Raw genomic sequence first — 27,669 nt, forward strand, 5'->3', positions numbered from 1 at the left:
CAGCGGCGAAAGGCGGCCTGCGGGCGAGGGCCCCACGGCCATCTCCGCGGTGAATCGAGCCCCGTGCGGGGCACGGCCTCGGCCGGTCCCGGCGGGCGAGCAGCTCCTCCCCTCTGCCTGGCAGAGCGGGCGGGCCAGCCCCTGCTCCCCCGGCCCGGCGCCTCCTTAACCCGGGAAGGCGGGGGTGGCCGCGGCTGGGGGAGCCGGGGGAGGCGGAGCGGCGGCCGGGGAGGAGCCGGGGCCTGCAGTGGAGCCGCAGCCCGGAGCAGCAGCCGCGGGAGCGGCGGGGCCTGGAGAGAGTCAGCACCGCCCGGGCCGGGCCCCCTGCACCGGAGCCCGGGGAGCCCCCCGGGGACGAAGCCGCGGCCCGGCGGAAGGCGGCGGAGGCGCCGCGCAGCCCCGCGCAGGCCCGTGAGCCGCCGCGGCCTCCCGTGGTAGCCGAGCCCGGGCAGGAGGAGCTGGGGCCTGGGGGGAAGCCAGGGACAGCGGCCGGGGTGGGGGGACACCCCCGTAGCCTGCCGGGGTGGGGGAGAGACCCTGCCCGCCGCCCCCCGCCCCGTCCGCAGCCCCGTTAGGCAGCCCCGCGCCCGGTGTGGGGACACCCCGGCGCCCCCCCCTGCCAGGCCCCTTCCCCGCAGCTGGTGAGGGAGCTTAACACTTGCCCCCTTCCCCACTAACCAGCCAAGGGTGTGCGGAGGACCCCGGCAGCCAGCCCTAGTAACTATCTAGAAGCAGGTCTGCTCTTTCTCGGTGTGGAGCAGAGCCTTCTGGAGCTCCTTCGATACTTGTTACGGGGAGAAGTGTCCTCAGACCCCAGTTCCTGAGGATTGTGAGAATAACCTTTACTGCCGACTCCCTCCTGCTGAGGAAAGTCTTCTCTCAAGCAGAGCAGACAGCCCTTCCCCAGATCAGGTAGTAGTGGGTGTCTTTACAGAGGAAATCCTGTATGCCCAGGAGAGGCAGTTCCCAAGACAGGAATAAGTAGGAGCTCCAGATACTTACCTAGTAATTATTTACTTCTGCTCGGCAGGTGATAGAGCAAAACAAGGGAGAGAAAGCAGAGAGAGATTTAGCTAGTCTTTCCTTTTCCAGTTGCTGTTAACTGGAGATAAAGGTAATTTCCAATACTGATCTCATCTTCCTTCATCCCAAGGAAGATCCCTCATCCCCTAATCCCAAGAGGGTTTTCTTCAAATACCCCGTGCAAGGAGAGAGGACACACCTCCTAGTTACAGGGAGAGGAAAAGGCAGATTTCACTGATAATATCCACTGAGATAGCAAAAATTTTTTTAGAGAAAGAGATTTTTTTTTTCCCCTTACGGGCAAGGTGTACCTAGAGAAAAGAGATTTCTAGGTAGGCAGATTGGGGAAATTGATTTCTGAAATAATCTGACCATCAGTGAAAAGGCTGTTTCCCAGGGAACACCCCTTTAGTAGTTAGCTGCCAAAAGGGAGAGAGGATCTCCATCCCAGGATAAAAACAGCAGTTTTAGGGGACTGACAATCCCCTAGCAGATTGTTTTAATACTCAAGATCCTGATTTCATCCACAATCCTTTCGCCCTCGAAATATTTTTTGAAGAAGCCCTTGGAATAGCTGACAGCAACGGTCTGAGTATGGGTCTCAGAGGAGTGTGAAGGGCAGCACCCCAACAACCAGCACTGAAGATAATCCACCTCCCTCCAGAAAATCTTCCAGACAGAGTGAGTGACCACATTATATCACCTCTCTATTCCTAGCTGTCTTGTCTCGCCTTCTCTCCTTGTTTTCTGTGTCTTTTCTTCTCTCACGGTATCTGCATGCTTTTAATCTTTTAGCTCTCTGTTTCTGGACCTCTCCCCACCTTCTTTTTCTGTGTGTCTTTCTCAGTCTCATTCATTTAGCTGCCTTATGGAGCTAAATGGAATTGACCTGATTCTTTTCCTCACTATTTAGCTTATGGGAGACCTTAGCCCGATATAATTGTAAGATGCCTCTCTACCCTCTCCCTTCTACTTTCTTTCCCTGGTCTATTCATCCTAGACTCAGCCTTAATCATCACTAGTGTGAATTAATTTCTGTCATTTAGGGGTCATTGAGAATGATAATAGTGGCCAAAAAAAGCTTTGAGGAGACAGGAGCAGTGATTTGTAGTGCCAGGGTCCAAGGATGCACCCATGGGGTGGAGTGTCAGTTCTCCATGTGGGTCCTACTATGCTTCTAGCTGTGGGAATAAAATCATTGTGCGGTGCAGACCTCGCTGTGCTTGGGGTCTGAATCTACAGATCCCCATGCAAATACCCTGAGATGCGTGTCCTAATGTACCTAAGGGACTGTGGGATGAATTCTGGAAAGAGTGCCCTTGAGAGTGGGTCCTGTGGTGCTCAGGGGCCTGGGAATGAAAGCTGTGACAGTGCTGGTGGAACCTGCTCTGAAAGCCAGAAGAAGCCGTTCTGTTGCCACCAGTCTTCATCTGTGTTTTATGCTGCATTCAGGGGCTAGGAATATGAATCCTAGTGCTGGTGCTGCGTGAGCCAAGCTGCTGCTTTTTGTAAATGAGGCAGTTAATTCCCAGCCACAAATGAGTATTCTGACACCAGCGTAGTGATTTCCTGAGAAATCAAGTCTGAGGGAGACGTCGTCTCAAATAAAGCCAAAGCAGATTCCAGGAGCAGAAGAATCTCGGATATCTCACGGTGAGGTATTACTGTTTCTAGTGAGATAGCAGTGAGGAAATCCAAGATCAAAGGGCCAGGACAGGGAGCCCTTTTGGAGAGCAATGGTTAAAGAGGGAGTCCCTGAAGAAGGAACTCCTTGGTGTAATGTGCTTGCAAGATCAGACAAAAGATGCCAAAGTGATTCCCCATTTTGGCAGAGAATTTTGTCAGTTATCCATAGCTTCAGAAGGTGACTCTTTTTCTAAGGGAAGGCTGAACCACCAAGCATACATATGTTCTGGGGGTACTGTTAGATGCCCTCCTACCTGTTGCCCTATAGTTATGCAATCAGCCTGTTTTGAGTAGAGCTGTGTTATCTAGCACAAGGGAAGAGATAACTGAGGCATTTTGGCCTTTGTACATTCAAGGGGATAAACTGACTTTTCATGCTCGTGAGGTTAATTTACCTCACGCTGCCCCCTTCCTCACAGTCATGACTTGACATTTTTCAAGTGCTTTTGCCTCTGATGGATGCCAGGGCACTTTACAGAATATATACACCAGCCTTAACAAAATTCTGCTCTTCCACAACAATTACCTTTCTGCATATGAAACATTTTTTTTTCTTCCATTAATGATAAGGATTCTGTATTTGCTGCCTGAGCTTTAAATGGTCTTTACAGACATAAAAGACTGGAAGTGGTGTGCTATAGACTAATGGTTATTTATTTGTTAATTGCTGACAAGGCATTCAGTACTGACTTGGACACCAAATTAAGACAATCTCTTCTCAAAAGATCTCATAATCTAAAACACAGCTATACAAAAGCTGGGACATACTCATAAATTTTAGGGAACAATTTTTCGTGAGGACAGCTCTTCAAAATGATCATGGTATTCACATCAAATGTTTATCACAGGTGAAAATGCAGCTTCCTCTGAGATGGAATACTGCAGCTGCTCTGCACCATTTATTTTATACAAAAGTATCTATGCAAGAAAAAGGGAGAGTATTATTTATCTTCATGAAAGTGCAGGGTACTTTATAGACACGCTTAAATGGAACTGTTATGTCTATAAGAGTTTACATTAAGAATGTTAAACCTGACCACCTAAAATTAGACTTTAAAAACCACATTAATGTACCTTTGTAAATAGCCTAATTCTTGTAGATGCCTAGGAATGTAGAGTTGGTTTCAACAGAAGCAGTGAAGTCTTCTACATTTAGGGAAAAAGACACTTAGTTGTGCGTATATGGGTTTGTAAATTTCAATTTGGACTTTCATGCTTCCAAAAGTTGACTTTTTAAGTTGAAGCAGTCTGATTTTGTCCTATGGGCACTCAGCTCCCCTCTGAGAACTGACAGTGGCATTTCTCAGGTCAAGCCCTTAAGCAAAATAAAACGAGATGGTCTAAAGAGTTATGGGAAAAGGATTATATTACTGAAAGATCATGAGGTTATAATGCTGTTTAAGTCTGTGTTCTATAACTTTCTGGGTTTTATCTTGAAGTGTGGCTTTGAGGGCAAGTTTCTAGGTTAGAATAAGGAGTCCAGAAAGTTGGAATAAAAGAAGGAAGCAGTTTGAGGAGTTGGTATCTAAGTTTTCAGGCCAAGAGAGGGTTGTTACTACTGTAGTCCTTCTGGTTTGGGGTTTTTTGCTGAGTTTTTTTTCCCTCTCTAAAAATACAGCGGAATGTTGGTGTCTCTGAAGAAGTTTATTCTTATCACAGAGGTACAGGTTACAGGTTACTACCTCTTTCCCTAAACTTCAGCTGACCTTCATGTAGTGGGAGATTCTGTCTGCATCCCAGTTTGGATCTTTGGCCCTTTACTTCAAATGTCAGAAAGAAGGAGTGGTTAATGGCAACTGTGATATGGACAGCTGTCCCTCAAGAGCAGGACTGAGCTGATTATCTCATTTTACACAGCTGTCAGACAGGAATTGGATCTCAGTTATTAGCAACCAAAAAATGAAGAACGCTTCTGGACTCATTTTTCCATTTGCTTCTCCCAACCTTGGGTAGAAGAGTAACCAGTGATTTTCATGCAGAACCTTCTATGTTTTTGTAGTACTCCATTTGCAGAATCTGAGTGATGCTTCAGAACTGAAACTTTGAAGGATACTGTTTTTGGTCTGGGAGGTGTATTAGAGAAGATGAGTAGCCCCTAGATTGATGGGCAGCCTAATGTGATAGCCTAACATGTTTGAACTCTCCAGTTGTATTAACTCTGAAGCCTAAAGAAAAGCCTTTAATTTGCTGTATTGTTGGCAGTTGCACATGTTATTTAGCAAGAATATCCAGCTGATGTGTTCAACCTCCAAATGCTTATTGTCTTTGTAGGCAGTATTGTTACTTGCTATCTGTTTTGCTGGTTTTGTTTCCTTCTTCCTTCTAAGGGATATATGATGAACATCAAAATCCATAACATATTTCTACCCTGAACTCACGTTTTTCACTTTTTAAAGCCGTCTGTGTATGTGTATTACTGAGAGAGAGCAAGCATGCAGCAGTCTGTTTTCACAATTAATTAATTGCAAATTTTCATCTTAAGTTTGAAGTGCAAATGCAAAATACTGTGAATGTTTCAAAATTTGGAGATCTCACAGCCAACTTTAAGACAAATTTAATCCTATATCTGTGATGCTTTGCCAGGATTTGGACTAGATTGTTGTTTTATCCAGCTGTCTTTGACCTGACCAGGCTTCCTGTTGTGAACCTGATACTTCCTTAGGTAGGCAGCCCAGATTTAAAGGTAGACAGCAGAGATTTTGGTACTGCCTGACCTTTCCTGAATACCTGGGCTCCATAGCATCATGTGGCGCTCGTGTTCCTCTCCTGCACCTTTAAGGCCCAGCGTGTTTCCAGCCTGCCTACTTCTTGATTCGCATTTCCTCCTACACCCACTCCTCCTCTCAGTTTTTCCTGCTTTTTGCATCTCTTTTCTCTTGTGGTCCCATTGGCATTTTGTCCTATGGTCCTAGAAGCCTAAAAGCTGCATTTCTCTTCATCAAGCAAGCATCCCTCATCTTCTCAGTAGGATTCTTCACTGGCAGGAGTCTCTTACTGCATCTCACAGGCTCTGGTCTTACTTCTACACCTGCATTTTGACTTGTTCCTGGTTGCCTTTTGTTAGATTATATGCCTGTGGACACATAGGATTTTTTTGTCTGAGGTTATCTCAAGAAACTTCTTTTTTTAATCACTGAAAATAACCAGTTCTGCTTGCCTAGGGAATGGCACTTGGTCTCCATAGTCCAACTCCATTTCATTCTCCCTTCTCTTCTGGCCCCTCTCCTTCCTCAGGAATAGCTATATTTTGGTTAGTTAGAATAAAACCCCCTTCTATTACATTCTCTGGTTCCCTCTAGCAGTTGAGGATCTTGGTTTTCAGAATTAGGCTGAGCATTTTGTGAAAGGCCCAGTACCTCATTCCTCATCTTTCTGAGCTGGTCAGTTTATTTGATGTGAAATCAAGAACTAAGGGAATGTGTGTTCTTTTTTTGGCCTTTTTTATGTATAACAGAGACTGAGTAATGAGGGACAGGGTGAGATGATGAGTGAGAGCTTTTATACCTCGAGGAAAAAATATTTGCTTTTTTGTTTTTTACCATTAGCAATTCAAATTTTGTTTATGCTCTCTGCTCTGTAAAGACTGTGGCTGATTATAGCAGAAATATGTAATTACTGTTAAAAGTTCAAATCTGAATAATTGAGAAAGATTCTGAACACTTTGTGGTCATAAATTAAAAGAGCAAAGTTTTTGAATTCGCAGTTTCCCCTAAAAAAATTATTAAGTAAAACCAAGACAAATTCTCTCTCCCCATCAGGAACTTGCAGAGAAAAATAAACAAGCTGGTAAAATAGTTATATCTGAAATTCTTTTTATCTCTACCTGAACAAAGTAGACAAGGTTTGACTGTAGAGAACTGGTCTGGGTTTTGAGAGAGCAATGTTCTCTACAAAGTTCTGCTGTTCCTTTGCTGGCTCACCTTGGGCTGCATGCTTCTCCATGCATGGCTTCCCATATATCCTGGAATAGGTTATTGATCCTTTATAAGGGTTCCAAAGTGTAAGGATGAAAACCACTTTCTAATGGCTGCCTGCTCTTGCTGCGGATTGCTTTAATTACAATGTGATATTGAACTTAAAACCTCTATATGCCCTTTTTTTTGGCATTAGGAAACAGTAGAAGCCCCAATGCGTTTTTGTTTCATTTAAGGACCAGTCACTCCAAAATTGAAAGATTCTGTATAATTGTGTGCAGTCTAGAACTGTTTCATAAGTTGACTTCAGTGTAGATATTCTCACTCCCTTGAAGCTTCTCCTGAGATCTCTAATGACCTTTTCTTGGCCAAGTCTCAGGGTCTCTATTCCATCTTCATCCTTCTTGGCTTCCCTGCTGTTTTTGACACTTGATCATGCCCAGTCTTGAAATCTTGTCCTCCCTTGACTTTTGTGACAGTATTTTCCTGGTTTCCCTCATAACTATTCCAGTCATTCATTCAGTAGCCTCCGCACTAAGCTGAAGCTGTTTAGTTCCCTCCATATTTTTTTTTTTCATAACTTAGACACAATGACCTAGTATCCTCTCTTTGCTTTTCTTTACCTCCTTCATGCCAGGGATATTAAATGATGCAGCTTTGCATACTACCTTAACATATTTTTTAATTAATTGCTGCAAGTTTAAGACCCCTGAGGCCAGTGTGGAACTTGAGAAAGCTCCTTTGAGATTTGCCTTTGTTTCCTGCTTTCCTCTGCTGCAAGCTTCCACAGTTGGGCCTATAACATGTTCGTGCTCTGAACATACAGTGTAGGACTCATCTTCCTGTTCATGGCTTAATCTTTTGCTGTTTCTTTGAGTCTCTTTGGGTAACCCTTATGCTTCCTCCTTCATTTCCCATCTCTGTTAGCGTGAGCTGTTCTTATTGGCCTCTGAGAACTGTGTTACCTTCTCATCTTGTTAGCATCACAATTGCTGAGGCTGTCCTCCTGGCATATTTTCTCAACACATTGCCATCTCCTCCTTGACAAGCCTGTGCTTTGGCTATCATCCACCACATAAGGTTCCAGCTTGTTGTGCTCACTCTAAGGGGCCTTCACATTTCTGTTTCTCCCCTGTCTGTCGCTGTCCCTTACTGCATTGTCCTTTGCTGTCCCAGCAACACAAGCATGACACTGTGCTTTTCCATTTTTTGCATGAACATCTCTTTGCATTCTTCCTCAGCTGACTCATACCTTGATACACACGGGAATATTGCCAGCCAATAGAGGCCAGACATACTGGAAAGTACTTATTTCATAGAACCCTAGAATCATTAAGGTTGGAAAAGGCCTCTAAGATCATTGGGTCCCACTGTTAATTGCATATTTACAATTTGCTGTTTTCAAATATGCAAATAGCCATTATTTGCATTTTTGAAAATTATTCAAAGGTCTAACTGATACTCAAATGTACTTGTCTTACTGTATGTACCCCACTCTCCCTGGCTCCTTTTGTGAAGAAGCATGATTGCAAAAGAAATAAAGATTGTTACAAGCAAAGACACAACATCTTGAAGACTGGAATGTTCAAGGTTAGAGCAGAATAATATTTACTTGCAGCTGCAAGGTGACAACTGTGGCAAGCATGTGTGTGGAAGAAAGGGACTTCTTTCAGTGTCTGTAAAGAGATGAACAGAAGATTTAGTTTCAGGATGATGATACACAAAATGGAGCATTTTGTGAGTAGGATGCCAAGCAGAAGTACTAGTGTTTTAAGTAAAAAGAAACCATTAATTGGTGTGTCTTCTGTGGTAGTGTGGTTCTGAATCCTCTTGAATTTCAAGAGTGGTACAAATCTTTTCGAGTTGTGAGCCAGGCAGGGATTGTCAGGTGTTTTGTCTACTGAAAGAGAGTTCTGTCAGTTTGAGAATAACAGCTAACAGAATAGTAAAAAGGAATTATGTTAAAACAGTGGTTGAGACTTAATTTATGAGCCTCACACAGTATTATTTGATTCTTCTGATCATTCTCCAACTTCAATTTCAGCTGTGCTTTGCTCTCAGACTCCTCTTTAACAGGCTTCTCTGCAGTGCTTTGGTAATCTCAACCCTGGGAGCATGTGCTCTGTGTACATTTTGGGCACGTGGTATTCAACTAATCTGCACTTGATACTGATTTCCTTTTTTCCTATGAATTCAGTACAGAGTTCTTGCTACTGCTTGATACCCATTTCCACGAGTGGGTTGTGGTTTGTTTCAGCAACTGTTGCAGAGTTCATATTGACTATTCTGCTTTCAGTGGTTCAGCCTTTGGTGAACAAGTTCTGACCACTTGCAGTCAGATTTTCATTTTCCCTGTATGTGGCTGATGTTCCTTTCTCTACCATAGAAGCCTTTCACTATTGCTGTCATTAAAATGCAAGGCTAACAGTAATTTTTCACTGAGAGACCCATTTTTTAATGTGAATAAGAACACAGTTTTCGTTTATAAGCATGTTACATTCTTTTAACCTGTGTCTCTGTATATGTCTTTGCAATGCTGTGCAGATCTTCTGAGCAAGATAGTGCACGTGCTGCTCTACTTCTGATGTTGTCTCTAATTTCAGAAACAATCTGGGTATTAAATCGGTGTTTACATACCTTCTGCTGCAGGTTTATTACTGGATGTGATTCTGATAGGCAGGTAAAATTGAAATCCTTCAGCTTGGGGCCTCTCAAAAGGCTGGGGGAAATACCTGCTCTTACCTACCATTTCTCTACCACGGACTTCCCAGTTTCCGAGGGAAAATTTAATTTCAGATATGTGGTCATAAATTTGACTTATTCCGAAACCAGTTCCCTCTACCTTTCTCAGTGTAAGAGTAATTGTTCCGTTAATATTCTTAAAGCAAATGTCAAAGATTTCTCTCCTGCCTTGGCATATGTTTGGAATTACAGCTGCTACTTCCATCGGTGAAATATTGCGTAGTGGTACCGAGGGTGGAGGGATGCTGCAGAGACACTTCTGCTGTGGTGATGTATTTTCATTGCACTTCTTCAAAGTGCTTGGTTTACTTTTTACTTCAAATCTGTTATTGGGAGGGTTGTCATGGGACATTTGGCTTATTATTAGAATAAATCTTTTCTAGTAGTCTTATTACAAAGGAAATAATTTCCAGCTCAAAGGTATTTTATGTATACCAGTATTCGCAGTATCATTTACTGTTTCTTTTGACAGGTGTTACACATTCCCCACTTTACCTTACACAGCATCATAAATAAACAAACTGGTCCTAACTTTGAGCACATATTTTCAGACTGTCTTAGGAGTGTCTGCAACGTTTGTGTAGTATTTCTCAATGCTTTTTTTCCCCTGTATGTTTATATAGCAGACAACAAAAACATTTGATTAGTTGGTCTTATTAAAATCTGGCAAGGCCCTAGCTATGCTCAATCTTAGCCTGTTATGCCCATAAAGATACTGCTTCTCTTGACATGAGCATATTTCAGGCTTTGGCTATAATGCCATCTGTTGATAAGTTTAAATAAGCAGGTCAGGTTTTGTAAACTATACCATTTGTCAGTTTCAAACAAAGCTAGGACATAATTGCCTTTGGAATTGAATCCTGATGCACTTCCAACATGAGGGTTTGGGTGACTTTATAGTTCTCACAAGACTTCATGCTTCATTAGTACCAAAAATGCCTGCACAGTCAGTGCTGTTCATTTACTAAATTCAAAATACAAATTTATAGCCTGCTTGTGTACATTTCACAAAATGGAGGGAATTGAAAGGTCCTATGATAAATGTGCTATCATGATTTTATCTAATCTGTAATGACAGTGAAAACAAATTTGTTTTCTTTTTATTTTTCTTTGAGACTTAATATGAACCTTATTTTGTTGAGATTTCTATTCATTAAAGGAAAATCATCTCTGTATAACAGTTTAATTACAACAAAACAATTAGTCAAGCAATTTATATTGAGCTATACATGGCCTAAAAGTTTTCATCTTCCTCGAACTGGTAATTTTCAGTACCACCTCAGTGTTTTGTGTGACTTGGAGCAAATTTTCCATTCAGGATACCAGAGTCACAGTACTGCCTGTGTTCCATGAAGCAGTACACTGAGTGTTCAGAGCCGTGCCGTGTTGCACACGCAGTAGTTCTGAGCAGGGCTGTGGAGTCAGAACCCAACGCGTGGACGGGTGCACGCTGTGACACTCACAGGCAGTAGCACACCGTGTGCTCTTAGGTGACAGTGGCTTCCTTTGGTTGGATCCCTTTTCCCTTTGTGGCTCATGACTAGGGAGAACCATGTGCCTCCTGTTACCATATCTGCAAGCCTGTAATTGGGAAAACATTTTTTGGCTTGTTCTACTGCTCCCCAAAAAGGGAAGCATGGTTCTAGGGTATGAGAATTTCTCTTAGCTCCTTGCCCCCAGGGATGGGTTTTCCTCCTTTCATATGGCACTGAAGGCAGAAAGGTGCTGTCAAACTGCAATGCCTTTCTTTTGTCAGTAACATGACACCTATCATTCCTTCCAGGCTAAGTTTTGTTTTATGAACAATACCCACCAGCGTCTCTTCCTTCATTTGATTCCAGAAATATAAACATTTCCTGAAGGCTTCTCACAAGGAGTTACCAAAACGATGGATAGCAATTTCAGTCTGGGCAGATAATCAGTATCCTCTTTTCTTATTTCTTACATGAAACAAGTATTTCTGTGAGAATGTTTGCTTAGAGAAGATCGGATTTTTAAGTGTTTTATTCCTGCCATCTTAGTTTCACACCACCTTCTTTATGAGGGAAAGCACATATCTTAAAATGGCAAATTTCTCTTCCTTCTAGACTCAGCTAAATTATTTTCCCCTTCTTGTACTGGATGAGGACACAGAGTTTTTTGAGTGTGTTATTTACACAAGTACATTGGAACTGCCTTTTTTCACCAAAGTAGAGGCTCTTCATTTCTTCATGCATGTTTTACTTTTACTCCTCACAATGTGACATTATTTTAGAAAGGTTGTAGTCATATAGTCCTTTTTTTGACAGTTTTTATATCTACTAAATACCTTAGAGACTAGGGTTATCTCTGAGTATATTAGATGGATGTTGTTAGTTAGATCACTGGATCTGTGTTTCAGGCACTGAAATACAAGTAGTCACCTATTCATAGGTGTTCTGCAGCAATGTCTGTCATTGCTTGGTAGTCTGTTTTAGTTTTTTCTCTCAAAGTTCATGTTGAGAAACTTGAGTCTCCTTTAAATCTTTTTGTCATAGTGTTTTTTTGGATCAGAATACTAGCAAATAAAGCAACAGTGAAAGTAAACACAGAAAAATGTAAATGTAGAGATTTATTCTAGAATAGGCATCTTCTGTAGGCAGTGCACAGCATTGTATGGCTCCCTATTTCAGTCCCAACTGGTTCTGCCTGACCAGCCCTTGAATCCAGCCTTAGAGAATGCTTCAGGCTATAAATGTTTATTAACTCTGTGCTCAGTGGGACCCTTAGTGTGTTGTTCCCCACATTTCATGTGTTTTTCTGTCCTGATGGGCAAGTAGCAGTGATCCTGGGTACGATCTGGCTGGCTTAGAGTGAGCATTTGCAGGGTAGCAATGTACAGATTTCTTCAGCACTGCTAAGGGATGGCCCTTACTGTCCCATCAACAGGAGCCTGGCTTGCATTTGCAGCAGGAACTTCCGCTTGCTACTTGCAAAGATTCAAAGTAAGACAGCAGTTTTCCTAGAAGGCTGTAGGTCTAGTCTGAAGTGAATTAGTGGTTATTAAAAGGTATTCAATGCAGGAATTTTCTTTAATACATTTTTCTTATGAATAGGACGGATTCTTGTCTGTTTAACTGTAGTTCAGGATCCATGCTTGGCTGGACTTTTTGCATCTCTCTGACCTGTCTGACTCGGGATTGTACTGTAACTGTTTAGTGCTTGAGAAATGAAGACTCTGCTGTCGCCTTCCAGCTGTTGATGGTGGTTATGACCTTGGCTACTCTAACCTTGCTTTTTAAATTCAGCCAAATACATAAACAGATAGCATTTACCTTGTAAAATAGGACATTGTGAATTCTGGTCTTCGACTTTCTTTTTACTTCTTGAAAATTAATTCTGACTTGCTAATGTGGTAGGATTTTTAAAGCACCCTTTATTTCAGTTCCATGTGCTTATTAGTTATTACTGGCTTTTTCTTTGTTTGAGTGGGATCATAAGAGAAGAGTTCAAAAGATTTGCCAGGCAATAAGCTGGGAAAGGAAAGTTGGAAGAATGATCAGCTGCTCTGGTTTGGCTGCAGTCTTATTTTATCATGCCATTTAGTAGTGTCAAGCTGATGCACCAAATACTTGGGTCAGGTGAATGAGAAATGCAACATAAATTAACAGTAATATGTACTGCATAGCAAATATTCTTTTAAATAATTTAGTAGCCAATTACACTAAATTATTGTTGCCCTGAAAGTGTTGTGGAATTGCCACCTTACCTAGTGTTTGACTATGCTCAATTATTACAGATCCCATATTGCCAGCAAATCCAGTAACATGATCAAGTGCAAACTTGGAAAAAAAGGTCTTATTCCACTGCTTTGAAATTTCCCATGTGATTGCTGTTTGGTCTGACTCTTTGCTTTCAGTCCTGAATTACTGTCTAGTGTATATCTTCTTATCTTCTTAAAAAGCTGCTGTGTTTTACTGAAAAGTGTTTCAGTACTGGGTGACAAGTGCATATATAGACACAGGGTTTACTTTGGGGTTTTTTGGGGGTTTTTTTTTGGGTTTTTTTGTTTGGTTGGTTTTTTTTAAGATTTTTGGTTTTTGTTTTCTTGTCAAAGATTTTTATAAGCCAAGGAATAAAAATATTATATTTCTTAGTGTGGGTGTAATCTGACCCAATTCTAATTTTGCTTGTCTCCCTGACGAGTCTATTTTATACAAATGCACAAAAGCTTGTGTATTTGATGATGCAGATGTTGCATATCAGCCTTACATTTTACTGCATAGCCAATCATCCCAGATGCTCTACTGACATAACCTGGGCAAACCTGAAGCTCTGTCAAAACAACAGTGCTTTCTTTCTTCTGTTTCTTGAATTTCTGGTGTTTCAGATTGGTATCTTAATCTGCCATATGCTTTTATAACCTAATTTTCTTGATTTCTCTGCTTGTCTTTAAAAAGCAAAAAGGGGGGAGGGGGTGGAACAGATAAATTTGTGTTTATTTTACTTTGGAGTTGTATTGTTAATGCAACTGATATTTCATAATGGTTTAACAAGAAGCAGTAATTTTTTTTCTGCTTGCACCATAGAACTTATAATTTATATGAGACGCTTACAAAATGAAGCATTCAACTTAACATTTAGTTCATGTTTGTTTTCTTCCAGGTGGGGTACTACTTTTAATGAGGGCAAAATATATTGTTGCTTTTCCCTTGTATTATTCACAAAAGAATAGTCTTGCTATTTTTTTTTTAATTTGTGTAAATTTCAAATGTTTGATACTAGATTAAATCAGTAAAAACGAGTTGTTCAATAAAGATCAGCTTGAGGGGGCTGGATAGTGGAAAGCCTTTTGCAGCTTGGATCAATTAGCTGTGCAGCAGGTAATAATGCCTGTCCCAAGTGAGAGTGTGGCAGATGAGTAGATGGGTAAGTTGGTAGCTGATGGGCTTTTCCTTTCCTCCCCAGACATAAAAATGTTTCTACTCGCCATAGATGCTGTGGTGCTGCAATTACACTTCTAAGTCTGGGTGCCTAAGAGTGAGTGATGGTGTTAGCTGTGCAATTAGGACGTGTTTCCTGAGGCCAGGGCTGTGATGCCACTGCCTGTGGGGGCTGAGGGATGGATTTTGTTAGGGTATTGTGTAGGTGTTTGAGCCCTAAGAGGTGTGGTGAGCACATGCATGGAAATGAAAGGTTTAGCACATATGAATGCGTTGGAGTATGGACTTCATTGCTTTGGTGCCGTGAGGCACTGGAGTGCAGAAGTGAAAGGTAGAATGCATATGGGTGTGGGGGAAGAACGGGTAGCTTCGGTGTCAAAATGCTGGGTGCATCTGTCTCTGGATCTGTGCATCCACACTGTGTTATTGTCAAATGCCTATTTTTAGAACGAGTACCTAATTGGTATTCATGCAGATGGGTGTCTCCCTGTCTCATCTGATCCACTCATCTGAGTGATGCACTCAGTGGGAGGTGTCTGCTGACGAATCTTTCCTAAGCAGAGTGTGTTCATGTCAGTCTCTTCTCTCTTACATGTATGCAAGTGTTTAATTTGCTATACAGACATAAGTGTGTTTGTGTGTTTGCCTTGTCTATGCTCCAGCATGCTCAAAGAAAGTACCATTTAATCTTCTGGAATGACTAATTTCAGAAATGAAAGGTATAGAATTTGCATGCCTTCAAGACATGTTTCTTCTCTTTATGCAAAGAGCAATGCAAGTTATGGCCTTGGAAACTTAGCTCCCTCAGTCCAGACTTCAAGGGATTGCTCCCAGTATAGCAATGCAGCCAGTTGTGAATAGGAATGACGGACTTTCTGCTGCCTGTCCACTGCGACAGACTACAGAAAACTTAGTGTGCTAAGTGTGCAAGTTCATACAAGTTCGTGCTGCAAAATGTTTTCTTCTTATAAAATAATTATGTAGTAATCCTTGTATACAACTGCTAGCCAGGTGAGGTTTATTTTTCTGAGGGGAAGTATATAACGTTTATAAGAGAACGTTTATTCTGAGTCTCTTCCTGCAGCAAACTTGTGTGATTTCAGACAAGTAAGTTTTTTCTGTGTCTCAGAATTGGAGAAAATACTTGCCTGCTATAGTGTGAATTAAGCAGGATTTAAATATATATATATATATATATATTTTTTAGGAAAAACTGGTTATGGCAGGCAAAGCTTTAACTATTATGAGCTTAATATAGTCTGTTCCAACTTGACATGGTAGATGTAATTATCTATATATAGTATTATGCATGATCTTGGTGTTTTAAAATGAGATATGTAATCCTAGCTCTAAGGAATAGGATTCATTATAATGTCACCTAATGCAAAAAGAGAGGCTAGGCCTCAGAGAGAAATTAATTTCCCCTCAAATTAAGATAGTCCTGACTTTGCAGATGATCTAATTAAATTGTGGTTTGTGTGTGGCATGAATGAATATTCCCTTTTAGCTATGATTTTCCTCTTACCTGACACCATAAACCTACTGGACCACATGTAATCTTGGTGAAGCGTACCAAGGTTATATGGATTATGTAGTAAAGGAGTGAATGTGATATACCTGCTGAAAGGGCCCCACTTCCCTTAAACAGATCTTGGCTTTTTACCTGGGAGCAGTGCCCTGGAGTAAGCCTGCCCTAGCAATGTTACTATCAGTGTGGAAAAGCACTGTCCCCTCTGCCCTCAGTACCGATGGTCCTCCCTGAGGCACAATCATGGGCCTTTTGGAATGGTTCTGGCTAGCTGTGAGTAAGATAAATAAAGTAGGATGATCTTCATACAGGTATTGCTGATAGCAGGAGGAGAAGGCAAATGGATGTTTCTGTTCTTAGGCTTCACCTTGTTTGTGTCTCAAGGGTTTCCTTTCCTCTCCTTTCTCCTCACAGATATTCCTGCTTCCAGCAGCATGGCCTCTGACCTGGAAAGCAGCCTCACTTCCATAGACTGGCTCCCACAGCTTACTTTAAGGGCTACTATTGAAAAATTAGGGGGTTCCTCACAAGCAGGACCTCCAGGGTCTGCCCGAAAGTGTCCCCCAGGCTCACCAACAGATCCCAACGCCACACTGAGTAAGGATGAGGCAGCAGTGCACCAAGATGGGAAGCCACGTTACAGCTATGCCACTTTGATCACATATGCCATCAACTCATCACCTGCCAAGAAGATGACGCTTAGTGAGATCTACCGTTGGATCTGCGACAACTTTCCCTACTACAAAAATGCTGGTATTGGTTGGAAGGTGAGGGCTTGCATCGCTGAAGTACCCTTTTTTGCCTAATTATAAGGCTTACTTTCTTAATTCTATGCAGAATAGCTTCACTGATTAAAATAAGACTGATGTAAAACTAAGTTGACCAACTGGAGAAAATGCAGAGCCAGCAGTCCCGTTTTCCTGAGAATTTTGTTGAACATATGTGGGGGTCCACTAAGAAGGAGTGCACACAAAACCCACCACCACCAACCAAGGATAACAAAAAAAATCCCCCACAAAGCACATATCACTACCATCCTCTGCATCACACTGATGCTATTTTCATTGCACCTTCTATAGGAGTAGAGGTGGTTCAGCCCCATATTAACCATCTTAATCTGTCCCTTTCCACAGCTTCTGTTCTTCCCCATTCCAGCGATATGTAGTGAGCTTTGGCTTTTATGTACCACCCTATTTTCCTCTGCTCCAGCACATACCCAGAAGACTGTATGTTTTTGTTGTAGCACTTACCTGTATCTCTTACTCTCTCATCAGAACTCTATTCGTCATAACCTCTCTCTGAATAAATGTTTTCGAAAGGTGCCTCGACCAAGAGATGATCCTGGGAAGGTAAGAAATCTGCATGCTCCTGGGCAAGCAATTTAAAACTGCAGGGAAATAAGCTGGGGTTGCCCCTTTCTAACTCATGGTTGGAATTTGAAACCTAAAGTGTAGGCAAAAATGGAAGCAGTAGTAAGATTTACTGCAGTCCTTTGGCTACAGAAGCATTTACTTAAAGGGAACCTGTAAAGGAACTTTAAGGGTTTTAGTAATTACTTTTTTTATCTGTGATCTTCAGTTGACTTTAAAGATACTGGCAGAAGTCAAAAGTGTGATTGAATGTACTTTATTAATTTTGTTTCTTTTTCTTCTTTATCTTTGTGTGTAAAATGTGAGTATAGTCCAACTTGTTCTGCTATGAGAGAGCATAGTGGCTGCTGGTGAACAGTAGGACTGTGATGTGGCGTGGATTTCATGGAGGCAGGATCCATGGAAATGAGAGCAGAATTGCTACCTATATAGATTGCAAAGTATTTGGTGTTGGAAAAATATGTCATCATCACATAGTTTAAATCTGTAGAGATTATTTACGAGTAAAAACTCAAGAATTTAGGAATATGTTGGCTAACTAAGGAAAGCTGTGATAGTACGCATAGATTGTAAAGGGGGATTGCTAGAAAAACCAAGACTTGGCATCTTGGCATGCAGATATTACTGTCTGAAAAAGCCCACAACCAAACAAGCAGGAGGAAATGGTAGGGGTAAGAAGCTGTGTATTTAGACACAAGGATTGTCTCCTCCCCCTCATCCTAAAGTTGCAAGAAAGGACCATTTGCTCAGGCCTTTATTTCAGGTTATATTTAAAGGACTGCGTGGTGCTCAGTTGGCATCTATAAGTGAAAATAGTAGATCTTTGAGCATCACAGCTCAAAAATACCATTAATTATGTGGCTTATTCCAGGAAATCCTGACTGACTTAAGGGTATATGTTTGCAGGTGTTCATTGGCATGTTGGGCTGGGTTTATAATGAAAACCTGTGCTTGTTGCTTATTCAGATTATTCAGATCTTGATGGGAGGTTAAAACAAGCTAAGTCCACTTTAGAGTTCTTTTTATACTTAGTCAGAAGACAACACTCATAATTATATGCTGTTTTATATTGAAAGGGAGGTCTAGGGGTTGACATGTACCCCTATCCTCTCCCAGACGGGAACAATAACATTAGGCTGATGAGATCTGTTCAAATTTTTAATATCTCCAGGGATGGAGATAGCAAAACTGGGCATTTGTTCTAGTTCTGCACCACCATGATTGTGAAGAAAGTTTTGTTCATATCTGACTGTACTTTTCCTTGCTGTAACTTGTATTTTTTGCCTCTTCTTGTGCTGTACATTTTTGAGAAGAATTTGATTCTGAAAAGAATTTGATCTTTTATAATACGCTTCCACAGTTGAAGGCAGTGGTTTGATCCACTTAGCTTTTTCTTGTCCAAGCTAAACAGACCCCTCTTTACATAATTTGTTTTAGTTCTTAACAGTGGTTTATTTCTTAGCCATCACGGGCCCTCTGTGGATGCTTGAAGTGTAGTCTCACAATCATGAAAAAAGAGCAATCCTTCTGGCTGTCTCTGCCAAATACCAACGTTGAGTTGGTTCTCATGAGTTAATCATAAATTCAGATTGTGAGGAAGCCACTGAAAGGAGTGTGCAGGCCCAAAAGAGTTCACTCAGCTTGGATCAAACCGTCCTTTTGTGTCCTGTCTCAAGAGAGATGGAAAGTAGAGGATTCTGCCTTCCACCAGTAGCATTGTTCCTCATAGTCCAATGCAACCCAGTGCAAGAAAGGAATCTCTTGGCAACACCTGAGTCTCAGTTGTGTGAGGTTCTAGAGGATGGTCCTTGTGGTCCTAATGTTTAGTTGGTGCTGCATTTCTTGAGTCAGCAGCCCCCTACTTCAGGAAGCTCTGTGATTTCATCATTCATTCACCCACGGGTTTTCTTTCCAGGGCTCTTACTGGACAATAGATACATGTCCAGATATATCTCGCAAGAGGCGGCATCCTCCAGATGATGACGTGAGTGTTTTTCTTTCCACACAGCATGGAGTGGGCTGGGAATTCCCTTCCAGCACCAGACCATGATAATGTTTTTGGGGTCAGGGGGTATAGATGGGCAGAAAAAGGCCAGGACTGAACTAGTACGTATGTCCTGTTGATTGCCTGTTTTTGCTGCTATTCAGTAGCAAAGTTAATCTTGTCTGAAGTCCTTTATCCTGACTTTTCAGTGACTAAGGCCCAGTCCTCCTCTTTTTTAAGCCATGAACTTCTACAGCGGGGGAGCTGGCTTCCCATCTGCAGTTTCACTTCTCCATCTGTTTTTGATTTCTGCTCCTCTCCTTCTCTCTTTCTTCCCCATCCACAGATACCACAAGACTCCCCAGAGCAAGAAGCAAGTAAAAGCCCCCGAGGGGCTGTTCCAGTCAGCACAGAAGCCTCTTTGCCACCTGAGGCCACCCCTCAGATGTCGATCCAGAGCACCACCCCCATTGCTAACTACAGTCAGGTGAGCCGTGGGGAAAAGGATAGAAGTGGGAGGAAAAGGAGAGTGGGAGGAGTGCATGAATGGAAAAGCGAAGTGGTGAGGAGAGGGAATTGTGAAAATTGTGATATGGAGGCAAAAATAAAAAGAAGGAAAGGAGCTGAAATTGCCGAGATGGAAAATAAGGAGGAAGTGAATTTTAGCAAAGGGTTGGATGGGGATAAGGATAAAGGCATAATGGTATTAGCTGAAGAAAAAGCTGGAGCCATTGTGCTGTGGTTGGTGTTCCTCAAGAAAATGGTGTTTGGGAAGATTTGTTGGAAGATGAGCTAAGTGATACAGGATATCAGTACATGTTCTATGTGTATCTAGTCTGATCTCTGTCTCAAGCTGCAAATCCTGGTACAGACTGAAGGCCTTATTTCTGCCTCCCTTAGCAGGGTGCAGGGCCTGTGGATGTTGCCTCTACTGTAGCAGGGGGGCAGGGCCGTGAAGGGGCCGATGTGCCACCTCCGCTGTACAGTGCCAACCATGACTTCAAGTTCTCCTACTCCGAGATCAACTTCCAGGACCTTAGCTGGTCCTTCCGAAATCTCTACAAATCCATGCTGGAGAAATCATCTTCCTCTCAGCACGGTGAGTAACTACATGCGTCATGTGGGGTGGGCAGGTATCTGCCCACACAGTCTTGTCCATTTGGCATCTCTCAGATCTTTCCTCGTTTAGGAGCCTGTGCAAACAGACTTTCCTTCTTTGGCATGCTGTAATTACTTCTGCCAGGAGCTGATAAGAAATCTGCACGTCCTTTTATGCATTGCTCCCCCTAGTTCTCTCAGAATAAAAAAAGCACAATGATTTAAAAATGCCTTGTGTTGATACAAATGCAAATACTAAAATGGCAGAAGCTGGGAAGAATGAAGTCCTGAAGAAAAGCATGTCAGAGAAACGTTCACAGTCTGTCAGACTAGAAACCGTAAGAGGGAGGGGATTGTTGCATCTGGAGTTTCTCAGAAGGAGAGTGGAAAATCATCATTGCTGAGATCTGTTAAAAGTAGGATTGTACAAGGCCTTGGAGAATTGAGCTTTGTGGATTTAGAGCAGAGAAGAGAGGGCCTCCAACTCCATTCATATCTTGCATTTCTGGGAGTGAATAAGCAGCCAGAAGAGGGCAGAATCACTTCAGGGATGAGATGCCCATGGAAAATACTTCAGAAAAACTTAAAGCTCTTTCTGCCTTTAAACACTCTTCTAAATATTAATCTGGTGTAAAAAGGAATATGTTGTTACATGAGTTTTTCGCCTGTGCTATCAGCCATCACACAGTGCAGGCAAAGTTTGCCACTCCAGAAAGGGCCTCCTGAGCTTGAAGCTTCAGTGAAATAAAAATGTATATACTTTCACTGCTGTCATCATGCTGGCACTCCTATTAGGAGCCTGTTGTGCGAGGTGTTGTAGTATGAGCAAGCTAGAAAAATGTAGAGAAGAACCTTGGCTTGGTGTGTTCCTCTGATTTTACAAACTTAGCAGCTGCTGGTTTTTTCCCTCCAGTTGTAGGCTGCATGGCAGTGTAGGAAAACTTGCAGTTTTTGAAAAAATTTTGTTGGCAACTTTTGAGTTAGGATGGCAGTATTCATCCTTTTGCCCTAGGACAGTAGTAGGATACTTGAAGGGTTGATGTTGAATCTAGTGAAAATGTGAGGCTTGCTTGCAGATGGTCAAGTAAAGGTACTCAAAGGAAGAAGTGAGTGGCTCAGGTTAATGGCATGCAGTGCCCCTGACTGGTTTTCCACAGAGGTTCCCCAGTGTATGGGGAGAATGGACAGGGGAAGCAGATAGAAGAGATCTGCTGAGCTCCTGGTGTTGGGGAAGGATAGAAAATACTTGATGCTCTCACGTGTAGAGGTTGTCTGAAATACAGGAGGATAGAAATGACACACCCAGTGAGTCAGGAGGAATGAAAGTAATAAAGGAGCCCTGGTGTGTGCAGTGTGCTCTTTGTACAAAAGCAGAGTCTTTTATGACCTCTTATGATCAATGTGAGAAAAATTGTGAAGATTCCTGACCAAGCTGCTTGTAAGAAGGGGAGCTGAAGGGAGTCTTTGGAAACAAGCAAGTCAAATGCATTAAGTTATCAATTTCCTAAATGTTCTACTGTTTAAGTATGCTTAATGGTCATTTATAGGAAAACAACATGTGCTTGACATTTCAGGAGAGGTTGGGTTACTTTGGTCAGTCTAGGAAAAAATCCAAGGAGGAACTTAAGTGCCTAACGCTGTACTAAAATCCTTCTGGGTCTTTGTTGTAGAGCATTTTGTTTTGTGTCTGGAGCACAGCAAGGGCATAACTGCACAGGTGATGGTTGCTGGCAGCCTGTAGAGGGCACTCCTAAAGCTTCATAAATATCGGGATGAGCTGTGTGAAATTAGAGCTGGATAATGTAAGCAGAGGTCTGATCCAGGCTCTCTTAAAGCTCCTTCCTCTTTCATTTACTCGGCAGGTTTCTCTTCACTCCTTGGTGACATGCAGCCCTCCAACCACAATTACTACATGTACCAGCAGCAGCAGCAGCAAGGCCCCTCCTCAGTGGGTGCTGCTCCCCCACTCCACACTCCAACCCCAGAGGGTTGCCCATCCCAAGGAGGAAAGCAGCAGGGTGGTGAAGGTTATGGCCCTCCGCCAGTGATGTCCATGCACCCGCCCCCGATGCAGCATGGAGGTTACCACCAGCATCAACAGCATCACCCACACTCCCACCCACAGCAGCAGCCACACCAGCAGCAGCAGCAGTCACAGGCTTCAATCAACAACGCTGGCTTTGGTGAGTCCGGGGTGATGGAAAGCATGAATGGGGGAAAAGGAGCAGTGAGGAGCCCCCAGACAGAAATCCCACAAGTGAGCTTTCCCTAAGTAGTGCCTACCTGTGTGTAGAAAATGGGGGAAAGCCGGATATGGTTGAAATCTGAGAAGGAAATCTGGAGAATGGAGAACATATCACCCTGGGTTTGGGATTCTGTTAAGGGATGCAGCATAAAGTCAGGGCCTTAGTGAAAAAGGAGATACCGCCCCTGGTTTTCCAAGGGGGAAAGGATTTCTAGCTGCTGTAGCATCAGGCTCTTTGGTGAAGAGGGGCCACTCTTTTTATAGGGATGGAGAGGAAGGGTGATCTATGTTGTATTAATCTTGTCCCTGTTTCATTCCAGCGTTTCCCCCTGATTGGTGCTCCAACATTGATTCCCTGAAGGAAAGCTTCAAGATGGTAAACCGGCTGAACTGGTCTAGCATTGAGCACTCCCAATTCTCAGGTCAGTGTTGGCCTAGTGACTAAGGCTAGTGACTCAATGACTAGGGCTGTGGTCTAGAACACGCAAGTGCTGTGCAGGGATGTTATTTTTCAGTGTAACTGTGGCAAGTACCTGGATTTCTCAGTGATTCACCTCATTTTTAAAAAGAGGTATCCTACTTCATGGGTTCTGTTAAACATCCTGAAGCACTTGAATGAACACTGCAGGATTTGGAGCAGGGAGAATTAAGTCATAAAAGTATGTCAGCTAACGGAGCTTTTTCCTTCCAACTCTTCCTTGCCCTACCTGAGTCAGTGTGACAGTATCTTAGATGTGGAGCTCTTCAGGAGTCTGGCGACAGATTTGAAACCATAAAGTTTGGTTTGTGAGGAGGCAGGTAGGATTTAGGGACAGAAGACAGAAATTCTTTGCAGGGAAGATCACAGTGTGACTGCTGTCTTTGACACTCTCCTCTGTCCCCTGCAGAACTCATGGAGAGTTTGCGCCAGGCTGAGCGGAAGAACTGGACGCTGGATCAACACCATATTGCCAACCTCTGTGACTCCCTTAATCACTTCCTTACCCAGACTGGTCAGCTCCCTCATCTGGTTGGCCCACAGCAGCCCCCTCGAATCTCTGATTCTTGTGCCCTGAACAGTGGCAAACAGGAGCAATCCATGAACCAAGGTAATTAGGAGGAGACTAAAATGACATGCAAATGAAGGCCCAATTCTGTGAGTATTCTAAACTACTTGCAGCCTTACCAGGCAATGCAGCACTGAGCAACTCAGAGCTAGGCTGTCAGAGCTGTTCATCGCAACTCAGCCTTCTCTGGCTTTAAAGAACTGGGATGTCCTATACCTGTGGTCTGGACAGACTGCTGTTACGTGATGCATGCTATTGACAGGCAACCTCCAGGCAGGAATAGATTTAAAAGTCAAACCTGAAAGAGGAGAAGAGGTATTTTTTTAGGTGACCAACAGAGAGGAATGGCAAGGTACAGAGTTTGCTATTCCAGATGGCAGGAGCAATAAAGGAGAAAGCTCTTGCACCCTTGTTAGAGAAATACTGTAGAAGGGGTAGGGGATGCATTCTGAGGAGGGGATATGGTGGTCTTGATAGAACTGTAATGGTGTGTGTCATCTACTACTGAACTAAATGGATGATATTGAGCCAGCTTGTGGTGTTTCTGGATGAAAATTTTCTTCTCTTACAATAATAGAGAAACTCCTGGTTTCAAGAACAAGATCTCTGACCAAGCTATAGCTTGGAGTTAGGACTCATCAGCTGAATATCTCCTCAGTATCCTGTGGGTCTGAGTGAGTTGCTCTGTGGCTGAGCTGCCACCCACTCAGGGGCAAGACTTCTGACCTGAACATTAACAGTTGTTTTGTTTTTTTTTTTCTTAATTCATTTCCTTTCACAGTGAACTCCTATGGTCAGCCCCAGCCTCCCCATCTCTTCTCCGGGCCATCTCCTATGTACCAGATTTCTACCCAGGACTCTCCGGGATATAATCGCCCAGGTAAGGGGTGATGTTAAGGCATATTACACCAATGAACATTAAAGAACTGGTTCCCAACTCCTTGGTGCACTTCTCCCAAAGCACTTAGTAATCAAATGGAGCACTGTGGGTAGAGAGGGAGCATGGACTGCAAGGGACCCTCCATTTAGGGCTCTCTTTTAGCTCTGGGAAGGTTTAGGATTTCAAAGGCCTGATTTCTTTCACTTCACATAAACAGTCTTCTAGCTTAGCCTCACCCTCAGTTAGTTGTTCGAAGACAGCTGCACATGAGAAGCTTCTGTTGATGAAGTCATTTGTGTTCTATCAGCAGTCAGCTATGAGGTAAGTAAAGGAGGCTGAAACTTAACTTCTGTAGAAGCTGCTGTGGAGAATTTCACAGCAGAACATTCCCAGACACTGGTAGATGCTGACAGAGATTAATGCCTGTAGTGTTCTTGCTTGTTAGACTGTTGCAAAGGAGAGGGCCCAAATCACTTTTGATTTCTTTTGCCCAAGGACCCACTGTGAAAAAACATGTAGTTTTAGAATCTAACTCTCCTCTTTCCTTTTTCTTCTTTTTTCTTATTTTTGGCTCAGCTCATCATCTGGTCCCTCGGCCTCCAGGGCCTCCTCCAGGCGCCAATGAGGAAATCCCCGATGATTTCGACTGGGACTTGATCACCTAGCGAGTTACAGACTTGATAGCCCGTCCTTTATGAAGGACGTGGGAGGGGAGGGGGACATGGGGTCAATGGTGTCAGCACCACCCTCCCCAGTCTCCCTGCCTTGCCTGTATATAGATATATATTCTCTATCTCCGCCAGAGAAGCCACCGCAAGATGCTGCCGAAGATAATCCTTCCTTGCGTCCTGTTTTATCTTCTTTTCTTTTTTTGTTTATTATTATTATTGTTATTATTATTATTACCAATAATTGAGCACAGCCCTCCCCCTCCTCCGGTGGCCTCAGACGCATCAGATCGGCTCTTTCGTGTTGCGCAGTGCCCTGTGGAGGGCGGGAAGATGGGTCCTTGGTGCCATGAAAAGACCCTGGAAGGCTGAATCCTCGAGTGCATCTTTCTCTGCCTCCGTTATTTTGCGTTTAACAATCCCTCTTTCCCTTCAAGGTGGCCGGTGAATCTGTCGTATTGGCTACTGGAGTGAGAGAGCCTAGTGGACCCTGGGAGCCTGTAGTTATGATGTTTCGTAAATGTTGTAAAGGTCAGGGGGCTGAAGGGACACTGGAGGGGTGATCTTAGCTCTGTGAACTTTGTTGCACCAGCAGGAACAGCAAGAAAATAAGTGGTGTTCCCAAGTACAAAGAGAGGGTAATCCCTGAGGTAGGGAGAGCTGAGCTGAGCTGGGAGGGCAGACCTGAGTTTGGAGAAAGGAGAATGTAGCAGATACGGTATTTCAGCAGAAAAGTTGGGTTTCAGAATGTGGTGCCATCTGTGAAGACTGAGAGATTTTGAGGGAATCCTGACCCATTTCCTACACTGCCTTTTGCAGTCTCTAGGTGAAGCCTACATACCCATCAGGTAAAAGAAGCAGTCAGGGGTGTCACATGTGATTCAGCAAATTCTGTTCCCCAGAGCTTTTCCTTTCACCCCACACCCTTTCAAGCCCTTTTTCAAAATATGTAGTGAGGCTCTCCCTTTTATATGCAAATTTGGAAGTTTTCTCTCATCAGTATTTGTCCAATTGTTATTTGATCCTCCACCCCTCATATTTCTTTGGAGGCTGTCCTTGCCTGTGGTTGAGAGTGCCAGCAACAGGAGTCTGGCTGTGTAGCTGCACATCCTCTGTCAGTGGTTCCCACTTGGTGAATGGGCTTGTGGTGGGCAGATTGGGGCTGAACTGGGGGCCTGCTGGCCAAGGGCTGAACCCTCTGGTCAGGGACCGAGAGGCCCCTGCAAACAGTTTTTGTAAGAGGGGCATTAGGGGAGAGAGGGTGAAGCAGGGCAGGGTTTTGAACCGACCAACCAAAGAGTGTAGTATGAAAGGGAGAAAGGTGTCTTGGACCCCTTGCAGTTCAGCTGGGGAGATGATGTAACCTAGTGTAAATCCTGAAGGATGAGCTTTGTCAGCATGTGCAAATCAGGAAGGTGGGAAAGATGCAGGAATGGGAGCGAGCATTTAGATGCTTCCTCCCCAAAGTTGTGTCCTGTGTTCCCCTTCTTTTCTTGTATGGCTCTGTTCTGTTAAACCTCTTGTTTCTTCTTAATATTTTATAAAGCCTCCCCCCCAGCCCTTATTCCCTATTTACCAGTGAAGGGAACAAATGTCGAAATAGACTATCATGGCTGCTTGACAGACCTGGAGCACAGGAGTAAAGTAATAACCTCTCTTCTGACCGCAGGAAGGTGGGGAACTAGCACTGCTTTTAAAATTTGCTGTAGGGATAAACCAATTGGAAATTGGATTGTTGTCAGGGAAGCGGACAGGGTCTCATTACATTGGAAGGGGGGAACAGCACCTTTTTTTTTTTATTTTTCTCCTTTTTTTTGGGATTTTTTTTGTTGGATTTTTTTGTTTTGGTTTTATTTTGTTTTGTTTTAAGTGTGTGTTTGGGGGTTTGTTCGTCACTGAGCATTTCCAAGAGAAATGAGGAATCCCAGACAGCTTCAACATGGAGTCAGCTGTTACCTCTGCTGCCTCAGGATGGGAATGATACAGCTTTGGAAGCATGTGTGATAGGTTTCTGTGGAAAGTGGCACCGGCGACAACGAGAGACAACTTATGGCAGGTGCCAGTTAGTGTTTTGCAGTGGACATTACTGAGAGCCGGTCCTGTGGAGTCTGAAAACACCACCGGAAGAAAAACAAACCAAGATGGCTCCTTCTGCGTATCCAAGTGCTCCTCATTTGCATATTTGCCTCATTTGCGTATTAAGTTGTGCCTCATTTGCATATGTAAATACATGCCGGTCAGTGTGCAAATTAGCCTCGTTCCTCTGCCCCTGAAATCAATGTGTGTCGTTAGTGCGTGGTAAGACATCGATGGGTGGGTGTGGAGCTCTGCGGGTGCGCTGGCACCAGCCTGCAGGCAGGGCAGGGGGGCCAGCCTGGCCCACAGAGTGGTCTTGCAGGCCCCTCCAGCCCAATGTGGCCCCCAGTGCTTTGTGTCAGTGGTCAGGGAGAGAGGGGCGTGGTCTCACGAGTTTATTTTTGTGCATGCTTTCTTAATAAAAAGAAAAAGTGAATGTTTATGGTTTAACTGTTTTGGTGCCAGTATTGATTTTTTTCTTTCAGCGGCGCCTCTCAGGAAGGCTTGG

At 43.3% G+C, this 27,669-nt stretch overlaps 1 protein-coding gene across 2 annotated transcripts; it reads left to right on the top strand.

Annotated features, from left to right (window-relative positions):
- Positions 1-239: 239 nt before the first annotated feature.
- FOXJ2 (forkhead box J2) lies at positions 240-27,611 on the top strand. 2 transcript variants are annotated; one of them, XM_036378571.2, is made up of 11 exons: positions 240-1,704; positions 16,209-16,561; positions 17,069-17,143; positions 19,080-19,148; positions 19,495-19,635; positions 20,052-20,247; positions 22,109-22,429; positions 22,812-22,913; positions 23,379-23,579; positions 24,319-24,417; positions 24,994-27,611. In XM_036378571.2, exons 2-11 carry the CDS (start codon positions 16,229-16,231, stop codon positions 25,080-25,082), a joined length of 1,626 nt encoding a protein of 541 aa, XP_036234464.1. In that variant the 5' UTR covers positions 240-1,704; positions 16,209-16,228; the 3' UTR covers positions 25,083-27,611. The 2 variants fall into 2 exon arrangements, with proteins under 2 accessions (XP_036234464.1, XP_036234457.1); XM_036378564.2 differs by having other exon boundaries at positions 242-1,704; positions 20,049-20,247.
- Positions 27,612-27,669: the final 58 nt, after the last annotated feature.

Source organism: Molothrus ater, chromosome 2, assembly GCF_012460135.2.
Source record: "Molothrus ater isolate BHLD 08-10-18 breed brown headed cowbird chromosome 2, BPBGC_Mater_1.1, whole genome shotgun sequence".
In the NCBI taxonomy this organism is placed as follows: Eukaryota; Metazoa; Chordata; class Aves; order Passeriformes; family Icteridae; genus Molothrus; species Molothrus ater.

What these genes read in the sequence shown, in the direction of transcription:
- FOXJ2 (XM_036378564.2), top strand. Translation starts at nt 16,229, where the DNA reads ATGGCCTCTGACCTGGAAAGCAGCCTCACTTCCATAGACTGGCTCCCA. An exon ending in GGCATCCTCCAGATGATGAC is followed by an intron (nt 19,149 to 19,494) that starts GTGAGTGTTTTT and finishes CCCCATCCACAG; the next exon opens with ATACCACAAGACTCCCCAGA. An exon ending in AATCAACAACGCTGGCTTTG is followed by an intron (nt 22,430 to 22,811) that starts GTGAGTCCGGGG and finishes GTTTCATTCCAG; the next exon opens with CGTTTCCCCCTGATTGGTGC.